This window comes from Pleurodeles waltl, chromosome 12, assembly GCF_031143425.1.
Source record: "Pleurodeles waltl isolate 20211129_DDA chromosome 12, aPleWal1.hap1.20221129, whole genome shotgun sequence".
In the NCBI taxonomy this organism is placed as follows: domain Eukaryota; kingdom Metazoa; phylum Chordata; class Amphibia; order Caudata; family Salamandridae; genus Pleurodeles; species Pleurodeles waltl.
In genome coordinates, this window is record NC_090451.1 from 76872875 (window position 1) to 76888720 (window position 15846).

Genomic DNA, 15846 nt, shown 5'->3' on the forward strand with positions numbered 1-15846 from the left:
TTGGACGACACCGAGCAACTTCGCTGTGAACGCCGCTGCACTAAACCTGTGACGCTGCCTACACCTGGACCCGTGGACCTCTCTGAAGCACGATGACCCCACTGTCAACGTAGGCTGAACAGTGCTGCAGCCTCTGATGTCCACACAAACTCGTGGGTTGGAGTGTTGTACACCCGAGGTTCATGACCCTATCGCAGCACCTGTGACCCTGTGACGTATTCGCGACCCTGTGAGGTCGCTCCGCAGCCTTGTGACTTCACCGGACTTTGAATCTGCTGGAGGCCCCCAAGGACCGACTCCTCGCAACCATCACCGCCTCACCTCCACCGCTCCACAGCAAGGACCTGACGCTTCTTCATGACTACTTCGCCTCGCAGCACTGGAAGCGACGCTGTATCGGATCCAGCGACGGCTAGCTCCCCGACTCCGTAAACGTCGCCAGTGGCGCGCATTGTGGGAAACGACTCCGTCACATCAGATTGCAGCATTCATGCCTCTAGGCACTATTTTTGTGTTTTGAATTGCTAAAGTCATATTTTTAATTGTGTATGGTGGGTTTTTATAGTATTTGGTGTTGTTTTATTTAAATAAATATTTACTATTTTCCTAAACATGTGTGGTGTCCGCTTTGTAGTTTTTCACTGCATTACTGTGTGTGTGTTGGTACAAATACTTTACACCTTGTCTCTGTGTTAAGCCTTTTCTGCTCGGGCCAAGCTACCACAGGGATGACCGGGGGTTAACCGGGTGTGTCTCTCCTTTGCCCTGACTAGAGTAAGGGTCCTTGCTTGGACAGGGGGCAACATGGCTGCCAAGCAGAGACCCTATTTCTAACATGCATTGATACTGGTACTATCCAGTTGTGTTGTAAGCTGTGTATATTATCCTGCAAAGTTCTAAAGCACTGTGAAGGCTCAGTTAGGTGGCATATAGCGCTTTTATAAATATGCAATGCCTGCGTTTACTGCAATCTCTGTAAATGTAAAATGACGCTGTGGTTCTCCCCTACATACCATTCTCATATACTGAACGTGACATCACAGATAGAACACTGGGAAAATGGGCCTTAACATATTATTTGGTATTTGTTTCTAGGGTCTTTGTAAATAACATGTGCTAGTGAATGCGCTCTCACTTGCAAGATACTATTGCACACAATAAGGTGCTTCCATTCTACCAATTGCTTACCACTCATTGGCCTAATTATCACTCTTTGCTGCCTTCTTATTTGGCCAACCTGTACCTTGGCATCACTTCCCATTTTTTCTGTGGAGCATAGACAAAGCACTGATTTATTCATCTTAATTATTGCCCCTCCCCTGACTGCGCTGTGATTCAGGTACAAACAGTATTGTTATCCGTCTTTATTTATCCCCCCTTATCGGCCCATTGTTCATATTTCTTATGTTGTTTGCCTTTTTTAATTGTTGTTTGTGTTTATTTATTGTTGGTCATGTTTCGTTATCAACCACCACCCGCCCATTTGTGTTTCTTTACCCCCACCCACCCGTTGTTCTTGTTTATTCAGTGGTTCATGTTAATATATCCTCTTCCTCTTCCCCTGCCCCTGATTGTGTTGCTTTTTTTAACTGGGGTTTGTGCCTTCATTTGCTTCTCTTAACTTTGAGATGTTTTCTGACACCCCTGAGGTGCCCTTTGCATCACTAACAAAGATGATGCGTAAAACAGTTCAGCCAACCATCCTGAGTGTGCAAGGAGTTTGTTGGTAATTTAAAATGCACTTATTGGATTCAGTAGGTAATTCTTGATCTCTCCATCTGTACACATTCTGGTGCTAGTAGTGAAATGAAAGGAAATGTCCCTCTCTCTGCAGTTTCCCCGTTCTGGCTCCTTGCAAACAGAGGCGTGCAATATGACTACAGGTCACCCACATTTAACTTATCATTTATGTGTTAAAGATATCCTTGCGATGGACACTATTCACCTGCTCTCCCTAAGTAAGTATTAGGGCTTGCTGAATGTCCAGGAAACTACATATTGCAGTTGTTACCTGTTAACAAATTAATGCGTTCTTAAAGCTGCAGTCTGATTAACTTCAAAAGATTTCAGTTATTTAAAACATAGACATTAATGACTGATAAAAAGGAAGCACAGTGCTGGAATACCTTCTGCCTGGTGACCACGGATGGTAATTCACCAAAATGCCAGAGGGAGAAGAAGTGACATCTCATGCCTTTTGACCTTCACTTTCACTCTCTCATGTAAACACACTCTCATCTGCAAGCATGCACATAATATAACTTTTACTTTTTCAATATTTACTTATTTTAGTTATGCTGCACAGCATTGGGATCGGTGCACAGCAAGGCTAAAACCCATTGGCAAAGCCAGTGGCTACAAAAGGCGAGACCTATTGGCTTTGCCAATGCTTCTTATCACTTATTGCTTCGCACCCCGGACAAAGTCGTGAAGCAGGCCTATATGTTCATTGGTTTTTCAAGTAATACCATCTAGCTACTGAAGCATGTCTAGCAAACCATTGATGGCACTAGAACTCAACTATCTGGGTTATTCATAAAGGTATTTTACACTAGTGAGTAATGTTGGTGGATGTATGTAAGTAAGGTAAACTAAATTGGCAGATTCCTAATATAAAGAAGGTAAATTATAAACTTGAAAACTGTGTGAACGCCATATGCCTGGGAAAATACAGTGCCAACAGTTAGCATTTAATTAGAAAAATTTATTTTCTGACATTGACAAAAGAAAGCTACGTACCTTGGTAAACATTTATCACTGAAGAGAGAAAACCTGGCCGTACTTATGGGCACCGCAGGCCACATAGGTTTGCAATCTGCAGTGTGCAGCATGATTCCCACCAGGAACAACCTCCGAATAAGAACTTACTCATGCTTTAGTAAACAACATTCTGAACAATGAGTTAAAATATTTACTTTTTGCTTACCTGGAAATCTAAAGATTTCCGGAGCCGCCTTGAAAAGCGGAAAGCTTTGCGTCATTGTTGAGACAAGAAAATACATCAATGGACTGATCAGGACAGCAAGGCCAGACACCGCAGTCCAATAGGAGATATCAAGGATGATCTGGAGGTAAGAAGCAGAGGGAGTGGTGTTAAAAACAGGGGCAGTTCCTCTATGAGAGCATAAAGGACGTTGCCCCCCATATTAGTTTCTCCCCAATCCCTGTATTAATTGTAAAAAGAAAATGTTTTTATTTTAGTTGTTCAGTGGCTTTGCTTTGTTACAGTCTCAAGTAGGTGCCCAAATTAGAGCGGGGTGGGGCTTTACAGGCCCACAGGAGTCATTCTCACTCACTGCAGAGAAGTGCCCATGTTAGGTTGGACGGGGGCCTTCCACCGCCCAGGTTGACTTGCGCACTTGAAAGACTGCATCGCCATGAGCCTGCTGAGGGGAGGATCACAGCCACAGCTCACTAGGTCTCCTAAGGACGGCTGTGTATTTCTGCCCTAGCCAATCTTGGGGCTGCTCGCATGCTGGTTTAAACATAAACAGCAAGGGAGAAGCATCTTGTTTGGCCTAGGAGCCATGCATAGGCCTCTAGTCTCGCACTGAACATGAGGCAGAGCAAGCGTCTGAGCAGTGAGTCCGACAGCCAGAGCAACAAGGTGGCTGCCACGAAGATGAGAGTGTGAGACCGAGATGGCAAATTCCCGGCTGACTGGGTGAACATTCTCAAACTTTTGCGCTACGGTGGAAAGTGTGCAAATTGTGTATAATGGCCAACGGTATGGACACTGTTGCACACAGACACCCTTTGTGCACCCTACTGCAGGTTGAGTGCCACCAGCCCTGAGAAGGTAGCTTGGTGGTTTATGTTAACCGGGTAAGAGTTTGAAAGTTATGTACTTGGGCTGACAGCGCAAACAGTGCCAGGATGGGGATGGTAGTGTGCACCATTCTGTACAAGATTTGTACAGTGTGCTGAGTGAAAATGAAAATATGTTGTGAGGACTAAGGTCCGTATTTATACTTTTTTTGCGCCTCATTTGCGTCGTTTTTTGACGCAAAAACGGCGCAAACTTGCAAAATGCCATTGTATTTTGTAGGTTTGCGCCGTTTTGCGCCAAAAAGCGGCGCAAATGCGGCGCTAAAAAAAGTATAAATACGGGCCCAAATGTTTATAGTGTCGCACTGTCATGCAGCAGTGCTGTTAGAGGCATGATAGTTACAGTGGGATCTATGATAGCTGACTGCACAGTACCATGCAAGGAGTGACTGTCACCCGCGTTTTCATACGTCCTGCAGTGGGTGTAATACTGTATCAAGGTTGACCACGTGCACAAAACTGCATAGAGGCTGATCATGTGCACAATACTGTACCTGAGCCGTCAGGGCGCACAGTGCAATTAATATTCACTAATGCACAGAGGTTCAGTAAGAGGGGCTGCTCATCTGGTTTACACTTCTTGACTAACTGCATAAACTGCAATGTGCCAGAAACTGCTGCCTCCCTTCCCCCTCTGCCTCCACTCTCTCCACATCTGCACTCCAGCTCTTCCCTACTCTCACGCATGCTCTCCAAACTTCCACTCGCTCTCTACTGTCCCTTCACTTGCCTAGCTCCTCTTCTTTCTGTCACATTTTTCACTAACTTCTCTCCATCTCTCTGCTGCTTCATCCCGACTGTCCCTTCCCCATCTCTCTCTTTCATCCCTCTGACTCGCCATTCGACCCCCCATCTCTCCAACATATCTTTCATCCCTTTTATGCGCTTGCTTCCTCCTACCTTCCTTGCCCTTTTACAATGCCCCATCCTCCCATGTCTCTTTCTCTTACATACTTCAACCTTGTACACTTATCCCTCCGCCTGCTCACCCCCATCCTTACACTTGTGCTTTCTCCCATCTTTATCTCCCCTTTATATTCCCCTTCTTCTAAAGCCTCCTCCTCACTGTGCCGCACCTTCTCTCGACAACATGTCTCCTTCACACTCTATCCTCTCCTCCCAGCTCTCTATTACCACTTTTTATTGTCAACAAATTAATGGGGGCAAACCGCCTCCTGTCCACATTTTCTCAGCTGGGCCTGTTTGCTTTGCTCACTCGCGACATTACACTTATCCCCAACTTTTATGCCCCACCACTTTCGAAACTCGCAAGCAGCCACTTGTTAAACAGCAGAAAAACAAAGGAGGGCAATTCGTTATTCTTTCAGTGGCTTATCCCGACCCCATTAAGAGGAAACGGATACCACAATGTTTTATTATTTTCTACCTCAGCTGCTTTTAAATCAGGGAGATGTCCAAAACTTCTCTTTATCTCGCCCACATTTCCGCGAAAGAGCCACGTCTCGCCCAAACTTGTAAACCCAGAAAATGCTCTTCTTGCAAATGTAACCCCTGTGATTAGCCTATAAGGTAGCAGAGAGCTAAGTAAACGCCCTAACACTGCCCTTTGAAGGATGAGAAGGCAACACTTGCCTGGCAGTATCAGCTCTCAGAAAGCATTTCTCATCCACTAAATCTGGCAAAGAACTCCTCATATTGTATGTTAACTCTGGTACTTCTGGTGTTGTCTGTATGACTTAGAGCATATTTTGAGTTCTGCATCTCGTCAAGTTCATTTTGAAGCAATTCTACAGGTGGAATTACTTCCACCACTGGAATAGTAAGATGGGCGAAATAACCAGGTACTTCTGCTCCAGATTTAGCACTTCCTCTAAAAGTCAGATAATTTTTATTATTAGTCTTCCTAAATCATCACCTGTGTCTCCTGCTGCACTTGCCATTCATCTTCTCAAGGCACATAGGAATACGTACCACTGAGCTCATCCCACGTTAATGAATTCACTTTAATTGGATTACACTCTGGAATGGCCTTGAACATTGTTGCCTGCTGTGCCCCTCCCTCTCTGCGTTTCATCCTGTCTTGAAATTACCCTTTTCTGTGATGCCACACAAACATACACTCTCTCACAAGTGGCCTCGCTCACAAAAGTAATTTTGCATGTGTCTATATACACAAGTATGAGTCTACTTCTAAACTTAGTTGTACATTTCTAGAGTTTTGCTATTCAGCGTTTCTGAGTGGAGACTTACTGTAGGCTTAAGACACTTCACTCCCTTAAAGAAGGGTGTGGTGGCCCTGTGACTGAATTTAAAAGTGGAAAAATACAAATAGTAACTTCCCACCTGTTTTTGGGGATCTCAACCACAGAGTCCCTATTGGAAAATGTAAAGAAATGCAATAAAGTTTACTTAACAAACATCTAAAACGAATATAATGTAAAGTAAAAATGTGAAATATTTGTAAACAAGTTATAAAAGCATAGGAGTACTTAAAATTAATGCATTGCCTTCTAACATTAACAGTGTATAAAACTGTACATTCTTTTCATTTCAATGTATTGTTTACACTTTTTAATCATACTTAAAATTAAAATCATCCACTCTTGCTAACATTTTATGTTATTTAATTTGTAACAGACCTGTTGCTAAGTTTATTTGAATTATTTTTAACACTCCTAAACTTTATAATCTAAATTAAAATTTGAGTTTAATTTATTAAAAACAAAATAAATGTATCATTAAAAAATAAAATCCAATTTAGGGCCTGATTTAAAGTCCGCCGTAATATGATGTCCATAGGTTGTAATGGAATCGCAATATAGCGGACAGGATATTTGTCACGTTTGTGACGGAGTAATCCCATCTGCCACACTCATAATCAGGCCCGTAGTCTTAAATTATACTTACGCTTTTTAACTTAAAACAACTCCACACACACATTTATATTATATATGTGTGTGTGTGTGTGTGTTTGTGTGCACTCAAGGAGTCAGGTTCAGAAGTGTGGGTTTTATTTAGGCAAAATCGAACCTACGTGTTTTAGCACTTGTCAAGCCCTTTAGGGAGTTGATTCAGTTATCTAAATATTTCATATGGAGTATTATTGTTCTAGTCTTCCTCCATTGTTTTATATGGGAGTGTGTTGCAGTAACAGAGATAGGTCAGGTACAGTGTTTGACGTAGCCCGGGGCTTGGCTGAAGTACATTAAAGCCTGTTTTGTTATTATTGCAGCTGTAGTAGAATTGTATTATGTCAATAGCAATTATCTTACTATTAAGTGGGTGAGTATTTTGTATTACCATGTCAGCCCCTTAACCATTCTTTAAATTCTCACTTTCCCCTGCCCATTTTGTAGTAATTATTCTCCATTCCATTAGCATCCCACTTTCACTCTCCCACATTTACTACTAAATCCTGTATTTATGTGTGCACAGATCTCCACCACCAGGCGGACATGGTGATCCCTGGCTGCAGGCTTTTGAGTTGAATTTTGTTGTATGTGATTTAGTTTTCTGGAGTACTTCTTTACATACCTCTGGAGTACCGGTACTTCTTTTCAAGCTCTAAAATGCATTTGCCTATATGCCCTTGATACATAAGTTAGTGTATTTTTACACCTCATTCTTTTGTGTAGTCCATCCTGTGGATAAATAAAAACTGACAACTGAGATTACCAAGGACCGTAGTATTATTGATAATGGTAGTTTTGATGTCTTAACTGATCAGCAAACATTTGGCAGTGTTGACAGCTGACGATTCATTGTTTGACAGGCAGTTGTCTTTAAAGGTGATTAAGGATGTGAATAAACTCAGTTGCATGTATTGTATGCCCTACTTACTCTTTCCAATTAGACTACGCTCTAGATACCATATGGCAAGAGCTGCCTCTTAGTTTTACGTGACCAGTGGCCCCTGTAATACTAGCTCTAATTCTTCATGATGCCTTCATAGTATCCGATTCCCCCCCAAATCTCAACATTCAGGCAAATTAGTTTTCAGAGGGAGCAGATCAACTGAAAAACTGAAATACATGATCTTACCTCAAATGTGACTGCAAGTACACCTGCTGTTGCCATGGTTACTGTAAAAGTCTGGTAGTCACAAACTCCCTCTGGTCCTGCTGTGTCCTTGAAGGCTCCATAGGGTATAAAGAAGCTGGCCAATGAAGTGGAAATTCCTTGAAAGAATGACCAGAGGAAAGTCCTGTAGGTGAAGAGGGAAGAGCTCTGGCCCACCTTGTACAATTGTGGCAATTTCAGGCTCATCTTGGCACTCACATCCTTCCAGGGCATGCAAGAAAAGGGGAGAAGGCATACAAGAGGGTAACCATTCAAGAAAACAAATTACCTTTAACCAATATTCTGTGCCACAGAATTATAAACTGTGTTTATTGTTGTTACCATCCCTGCTCTCCCTAGGTTGCGATGGTATAGAATGTTAAGCATGTCATTGTCATTGTGTGATTGGGTTATCCATGGCAAAATGTTGGCTTAGCACACTAAATACAACTCTCCTGGCGTGGTTTCCTATTGAGACCCATGTAACCTGCCACTCCTCAATAAACCGTATTCTATTGCGGTTAACCAGCCTTTGTCCAGCTCCATCAGAGTACCTTTTTAGCACTCTGTTTAGGGTCGGAGAATCATGGGGTTACCATCGAGAGCGATACTGCTGTCACTTACTTTCCGTGCCTAACTCCACCATGCTAAGCATAACGGAACAGGCATGGAAAATGTTAAATGGTCCCTACATACAGGGAAAAAGCTCCCTGCTCATCAGGGCCGTTTACTTATTATTGAGAGAAGAGAGCTCCTGCTTTCGGGGTGGTTTTCTCTGAACAAAAAATTGCCGAGCTGGTACTTAAAATATCGTACCCACTCTTCTAGTTCCACTTCTGTGAAGGAAGCGGTCATGAATGCACATCTCTTTAAATCATACTAGGAAGGCTGTGTTTTCTAGATATGGTGGGCGTTCTCCACCAGGGAAGCGGTTCCATCTTTCCATCCAAAGACATGGCAGGATGGCGGGCCTCCGATCAAAGGCTAAATGGGAGTCCACTTTACATTTACAAATTTAAGCCCCATTAAAAAAACGGAACTCTTGCAGACATATGACCTATTAAGTTGGCCCGGCTTTCCATTCAGCTTTAAGGAGGAAGAGAAGCATTTGTTGGCCTGAGAGAGAAGTGAACATTTGCACGTCCCAGGGTTTGGGGGATGAAGGATTCGAAACTCATTAGGAGTAGACGTGCATTTGCAAACAGGTAGAAGGAGGAGCTTGTTACTAGCCTGAAGGAGAAGAGGGAGGGACCTACAGTACCTTTTAAGGAGAAGCTGTCGACAACTTTGAGACAGGAGTGAGTCTTTTCTTCTTCACTGTGAGCAGTCGGGTCAGCTTTCCTCTGGAGGGAAGAAAATACGTTTTACGTGTAGCCACCAGGAGGAGCTAGAGCTTTCCGTGGTTTGGGAGAGAAGTGGGATTTTTCTTCTTTGGTGCGGAGGTGGATTGGGAGAAGGTAGTTTAAGTTGAGCAGGTCCTTGTCGCAAGTTGCCAATTTTGTATTGATTATCCCAATCTAAAACGACCAAGGAGGGAAAACAAGTGGTAATGAAAGTGTCCCCTGACTGAATCCAGAGGGCATGCTTCAAGGCTCTGTGTCAGACTACTAGGTAGGTCATGGAATGTGTGCGCATTTTTGATGTTTGCATCATTAAACATGACAAGTATGCATGTTTACTGAGGGTTTGGGTGAAATGGCTTAAGACCTCCAAGTGAGATGTCAAGAAGGGGTGCCAAAGTTGGTCCCACCTTTTGAGAGTGACTACTGTCACCTGGTTTAGTTGAGAGGGACTGACAGTGGTAGCAGTATTGAGTTATAATGGATGCACCGGTCCTTTTGCCAATGTTCTTCAAAGTAGAAAAGCCTACAGACTTGTTCTACTTAGAGTTCTGCTAGTCTCCCTCAACCCGGTCTTCTACTCTATACCTGTGGGACATGGGTGGAGTGTTTGTTCACTATCCATATAAGACGTACGGTGAGCAGGGAGTGTGCATGTTGTGCTTCACTATGTGGGCATATGGACATTAATTAGATTTCCTTCCTGTGGTTGGCTACAGAAAATAGAGGGTTTAGGTGAGGCTTCATGAATGCCTTTGTTTGACATGCAGGCAGGTCTAATGTTCTGAACCTTCCACTAGAGATGTCTACTATATCTAGGCTCCGGTGGCCGGTGAGTTTTGAATGAATATTCTGTCTTTTGTTTCACTTTGGGAGTGAGCATTGGAAGGTCTCAGCTCCTTCTCCTGGAATGTGCCTATAGACAGATTATAGCAGCTGGAGGGCAGGGATGCCTGTTCATTGCCTTAATTGTTTAGCCTCGTGTTCTCTGTCACAGTATTCTTAGCTCCAGACATATTCTGTTTCACATGGGTGACAAAGGATGTGTCATTATTAAACACAAATTCACGAACTGGGCCAAAACATCCACTGAGAGGCATCCTAGATATTTTTAAGTTAATGTTTGGAAGATCTGATTGGTGATCTGCCAGTGTGTCAGGGCTGGAATCATTGCCTGCCAGCCTCAGTTTGCAGTTAGGGACTAACCTGAAACAACGCCCTGCAAAGAGATCTGAAGACTGCCTGGAAGAAGAAGAAACTGCCTTCTGCATCCAGGGGGTAGCAGACTTCCTTCCTCAGAGGAGCACCTGTTTTAATGGAGTCATGGCCAAGCTGCCTAGTAATTAGATTCTCTGCACGGAACTTGATTCCTGATCTTGCAAGAGGGCTGTTTTAAGTTCCTTAAAGACAAGAGCTCACTTGCTTACCAAAAAGAATACTTGAAGTATGCTTTTAGAAGAGTGCTACCTAAAAAAGGGATTCACATCCCATCAACAGAGGAAACGAGCTGTGCAGGAGGGACTAGAAATGGACAGCACCAAGCATTGTGTGTGGCTCAAGGTAAGGACCAGCCTGCCCAAAGCAGAGTTAGGCTGCCTTTGGCCATGAACCCCTACTTCAGTAGAATGAAGCCTATGAGGAAGCTTCACAGCCATCCCCACTCCTGATTTATGACATACCAACCCTTACGACATACCAACCTTTGCCAACACAAACGCACGAAGGCCATGCTTCAAAACAAAGTGTAAACCATGAAAACCTGAGTTTGATCTAGCTTGTCTCAGACCGTGGCCCCACTAAGGTCAGCACTGAAGTGCATGTTACACAACTGTAGATTGGCAGCCAAACATGCCGCAGACATAGCTTAGGCTATCCTTCATCATGAGCTGGATAGGCTATTCCTGAAATGTGGTTATCTCAAGTCCCACCCCCTTATCGATTTGCTAGTACCTACTAACTTCACCATCAAGGATTTTGATCACTTGCAGCAATAGGGCGGTCAGATTGCAGTTATTCACAAAACTCCCTTCATGTGAATCCCTTCCTAGTGGACTGAGTCCTAATATGAATACATGGTAGTTGAAATCCTCACAGCAGGTAGATTACTAGCTAGATTGCAGTCCATATATCACCCTCCATGAGGCAATGAGTTGTTCATCAAACAAATAATGGGGAATTACAGTTTACACTATGCTACATCCAAAGGCCATCTTTCTAGTGCATTTCAGCATGCACTGGAACCACAGGAGCGATACACAGGTCTTCACTCTAAAACTCTTCCTCACAGATCAAAACCTTTTGGAAGCATGCACAAGCCTGATACACAAAAAGAGAGCATCACTCAATCTGATCATATCCAAGGAAGAAGACCTGGGCATAGACTGTTTCACCCCCAACTTACTGGCCAGACCACAACTCATTCTTCTTTTACATCACAGTACTCGCACAGAAAGCAGAAGGAAAGGGGAGCAAACCCAATCAGTGGATGAGAGATACCAGAAATATGAACAGAGAGGATCTTTCATCTCTATGCCAGAGGAACACCACAACCCTATGTGAATTAAAAGAGCATTACAACCAAACAATGACAGACATAATGGAGGTAGTAGCCCGACTCCACCTCAAAATATACAAAACCAGAATATACCATCAGTGGTGCAGCCAACATCTAAGTGAAGAAAGGAGACGTCTCAGACTTGCAGAGAGATTATGTAGGCACGAACATCGAAAATCAATCTAAAAAAGCTACAGGAGCAAAGAAATACCTATTAAAGCTCATATGGAATGAGGAAGCATAATTCTTTAGATCACCACTTGATAATGCAAGAAATTGACCAGGAAAACACTTTGAAATTGGCAAACAACAAACCAGGACAAACAATTCAACTATGATAAGCAAAAACTCCACAGAGAATTGTGGAGCTTTCTCAACCTTTTTCAAGGAGAAAATAATGAAGATCGAAAAGTCAGACACTATCTACAGAGAAAGGATACAGCACTTGAACATCAAAATCAAAGGACTAAACTTTCTCAATCATCTCATGAAAACCAAACATCAGGCATCCTGGAACGATTACAAAACCCTCAACGAAGAAAGGATCCACAGGATCATAGTTTCTCTGAAACCGATTTCACATTTCAATGACCCAATCCACTCTGCTAACCTAAAGGACTTTAGCCACCTTTTCTCCTCCCTTTGGGTGACGATTGGAAGCTTATTACAGCCCCAAGGCACAATCATAGACTGTCTGAAGATTTGGCAAGTGATACCCCTCCTGAAAAAAACAGTTGTAGACCTGATAGATCTTAATAAATGTTGTTGGTATCAAACGTCCTCTTTCGTGTAAAACTTTCAAAAATATGTTCACAACCGATTCCTTCGCCACATTGAACAGTTCAGCTTGCTCAACAAGTTCCAGTCGGGATTCAGACCCGGTTAAAGCACAGAAACTGCCATCCTACTTATCACGAACAATGCTATAAAAAATCCTAGATGGTAACGATTTCTGTCTACTCATCATCCTCGACCTCTCCTCAGTATTCAACATGGTCAGTCACAGCAGTCTGTTAGAATTAATACAATAATAGATTAGTATCGCCAGGAAGGGTCCGCAGTTGGTTTGCATCTTTTCTACAAACCTGACCACAACTAATAAAATTGGGGTGCTTGCTATCAACTGCAATCCCATTGAGAATGGGAGTCCAGCAAGGATCCACCAACTCCCACACACGCGTCAACCACTATATGCACATGCTGACAGAGATCCTCAAACAAGCAAACCTTGCATACCACAAGTATTTGCATGATGCGCAGTAATACTTAAAGCTGTCCTCCCTGGAAGATATCATCTGATATAATGACACTAGTGAAAACTCAGAGCCAGCTGTTGTAAAACCACCTCAAATTGAACTCCCTGAAAACCATATTCCTACTCTTAAACCACATTGATGCCCTGAATTGCAAACCTGTCATCATCAACTAAATCCTTTGGAATAACTTTGGATAAAAACGTGAAAACCTGAACATGCAAGTACACGTCAGCACAGCCACATGCAGTGCGGTTCTCCAACTCAACCACCTGAAGAAGGTGAAACCCAACACGAGTCGTCAAGATTGTGTTACAATCCATAGCTGTTTCCAGACTAGAATATGGCTGTGCGACCTTAATGGGATTACCTAAGTGACAGACAACATAACTCAAGGTGATACTCAATTCAGCAGCGAGATTGGTAACAGGCACCAGATGTTTTGAGCAGATGATGCCTTATCTCAATTTTCTCAGTGGGACCTATCTGAAGATAGCTTGCCCAATGCTCAAAGTACTGTACTATGGTGAACCTAGGTCGTTGGCATAAAAGATCATAATCTCAGAAAGCAGCCTCTCCCTTCAGAGTGTGAACTCCCTCCTGCTTGAGCCTCCTGGAGTAAAAAAGAAATACCTAAACAAGCTCCTTCTCAGGAGCTGGTCCGAGAATTGGGAATTCTCTCCATCCAGAGATTTGTTCCAACCAATCAAGCTCAGTTTTCAAGAAAGCGGTTAAAAGGATTTTACTAATAGGTTCATCCCTTAACAATCTGGGCCAAAGACGACCCCCTGATAGCATGACTCCCGCGCCTACCCTCTTGCCCAGACACAGACTACAGGAATGTCGTAGATACCCCTTGTACAGAGACCTGGGGCAGTAATTCATCATTATGTTGGTGTTTGAATTGATAATATACATTATGTTTGTGTACTGCACCTGGTTACTAGGAGAGCAAACACGAATGAAGCACCTGATGTTTCATGTCTGAGATGCTACGGTGTGAGGATATATGTGATGCAAGGATTGATGGTTTTCTTGTGTAGAGCTCTCATATGCCCTATGGTCATGTTCGAGCTTTATCAAACCCTTAAAATAAAAAAGAAACGAAACGATAAAAGGAAAAAGTCAGGCTTCGTATCATGCAGGAGTAGACAAGCTTTATAGAAATGGCAGGTTTAAGAGTCACTGTGCTCTTCCTTGGGACTTTGAAGTAGAGTAGGAAGTATCTGTCAGTAGTCAGAGCTGCTGTTATTTGTATTGGTCTTTGTTGATAGGTCTTACTTATGCTCCCTGATGTTCATTTTGGGTGTGACTGACACTTGCCTTTCTTCTAGTTCATACAGGAGACATTTGATTTTGCATGTTTATTTGTACAAGTAGTCATTGACATATAATTTGTAGACCTCAAAAATATTTTACACCAGCCCAAATGGACAAATGGATACAAACAACAGTGTGAGAGAATATGACATCAACCTTCACTCCTTAGTTTCATAATTCAGACAACCCTACCACATATTTTGGTCTTCCATACTACACAGTTGTTGTAGCACTTACACTGGCAGCGCCCTGCAGTGGTTGGATGATGCCACCGTGGTGAAATCGTAGATATTTCTAACAAATACATTTTTGCATTCCATGGTTCATTCAGGGGTGTGTAGAATCCATTGCTGTCATCAACCATTAGTTTTCCACATTAGTGAAAGTGTGTTAGAAATGACATAAAGATGCTCAGTCAGTAACTTCACATGGCTATGAGCAAATGTTGAAGCAAAGACTATCATCTCAACTTTAAATGTCACAGAATGTCTGCCACATATGCAGATCATATTAGTTGGAAGAATGTAGGTGTGAAAGTGTCACTGGCTTTCACCCACAGGATCGGTCGGTGCTCAATCTACATCCAATTTTTGCAAATGGAAATTTTATACATCAGGAGCCAGCGTCTTCTCTTACATCTCATTTTGCTATTAATACCTTCCTTGTTTTATGACGCAATGCGAGTGATGTCATGAGGACAGTGATCCTTGACATGTAGGGTCGCTTCACTAAACATGATGGTAGGTTGAATCTGAAAGAGGATGCGGCTGCTGAGGAAATATTACCCAAATAACTCCTCGGTGGACAGTAAAACCTGTCATTCTTCGGACTGCAGTCCCCACATATATCTGTCTTAAGTCTCAACAAAGCAAGGAAGGTGGTGTGATAGCCCTAAATTTGTATTTCAGATAACCTCCGGGATCCAGATACATAAAAGTGCACCTCTGGAGGATAACTATACACCAACCTTTGCATCAATCTACTGGTGCTAAAATTATAAATGCACTAACTGGGGTGAAGATGCTATATTTGGTTTGGGCGTTTGGTTCAAATTTTGATTTTACATTGGTTAGCTTGTATAAGTGTCAGGCTAAAATAGCCAATAATGCCTGCAGCGTTAGGTAAAAAAGTAATACAGGTTTTGAGGTTCGAATAATATGGGACAGATTTTTTTACATCTCTAAAAATAGCTTGTGTCCCTGGCATAGTCTTAGGGTAGCACGAAAATGTTTCAGAGACAGTGTTGATGAGCAAAGGGAAGAAATCGCAAGCCCAATTCCTGGCTTGTTGCTGTACCCATGATCTTGATGAAGCACTGCTTTACCACTAGCTCTAGAAGTGAAGAAGGATTGACACTGATGACCATACCTGCTCCAAGAGACCCATGGCGAGAACTGGAAAAGCAGTGAATATCACAGCATAAAAAGTGATGAACCAACTGTCGTACACCATCTAAACAAGAGATTAAGACAGGAATCAAATCAGTGGGCACTACGTGCTTTTTTCACTCGTCAACGGGCCTCTCGTTTTT

At 42.8% G+C, this 15846-nt stretch overlaps 1 protein-coding gene across 1 annotated transcript in view; it reads right to left on the bottom strand.

Moving 5' to 3' along the window:
• Positions 1 to 15846, bottom strand: part of ATP8B3 (ATPase phospholipid transporting 8B3) — a 481840-nt gene that overhangs the window by 43741 nt on the left and 422253 nt on the right. The window contains exons 24-26 of the mRNA XM_069217044.1: positions 15684 to 15767; positions 7831 to 8070; positions 2927 to 3065 (exon numbers count right to left, since the gene is read on the bottom strand). Of these exons, the coding sequence (XP_069073145.1) occupies positions 2927 to 3065; positions 7831 to 8070; positions 15684 to 15767 (463 nt within the window). The remainder of the gene's footprint in view (positions 1 to 2926; positions 3066 to 7830; positions 8071 to 15683; positions 15768 to 15846) is intronic.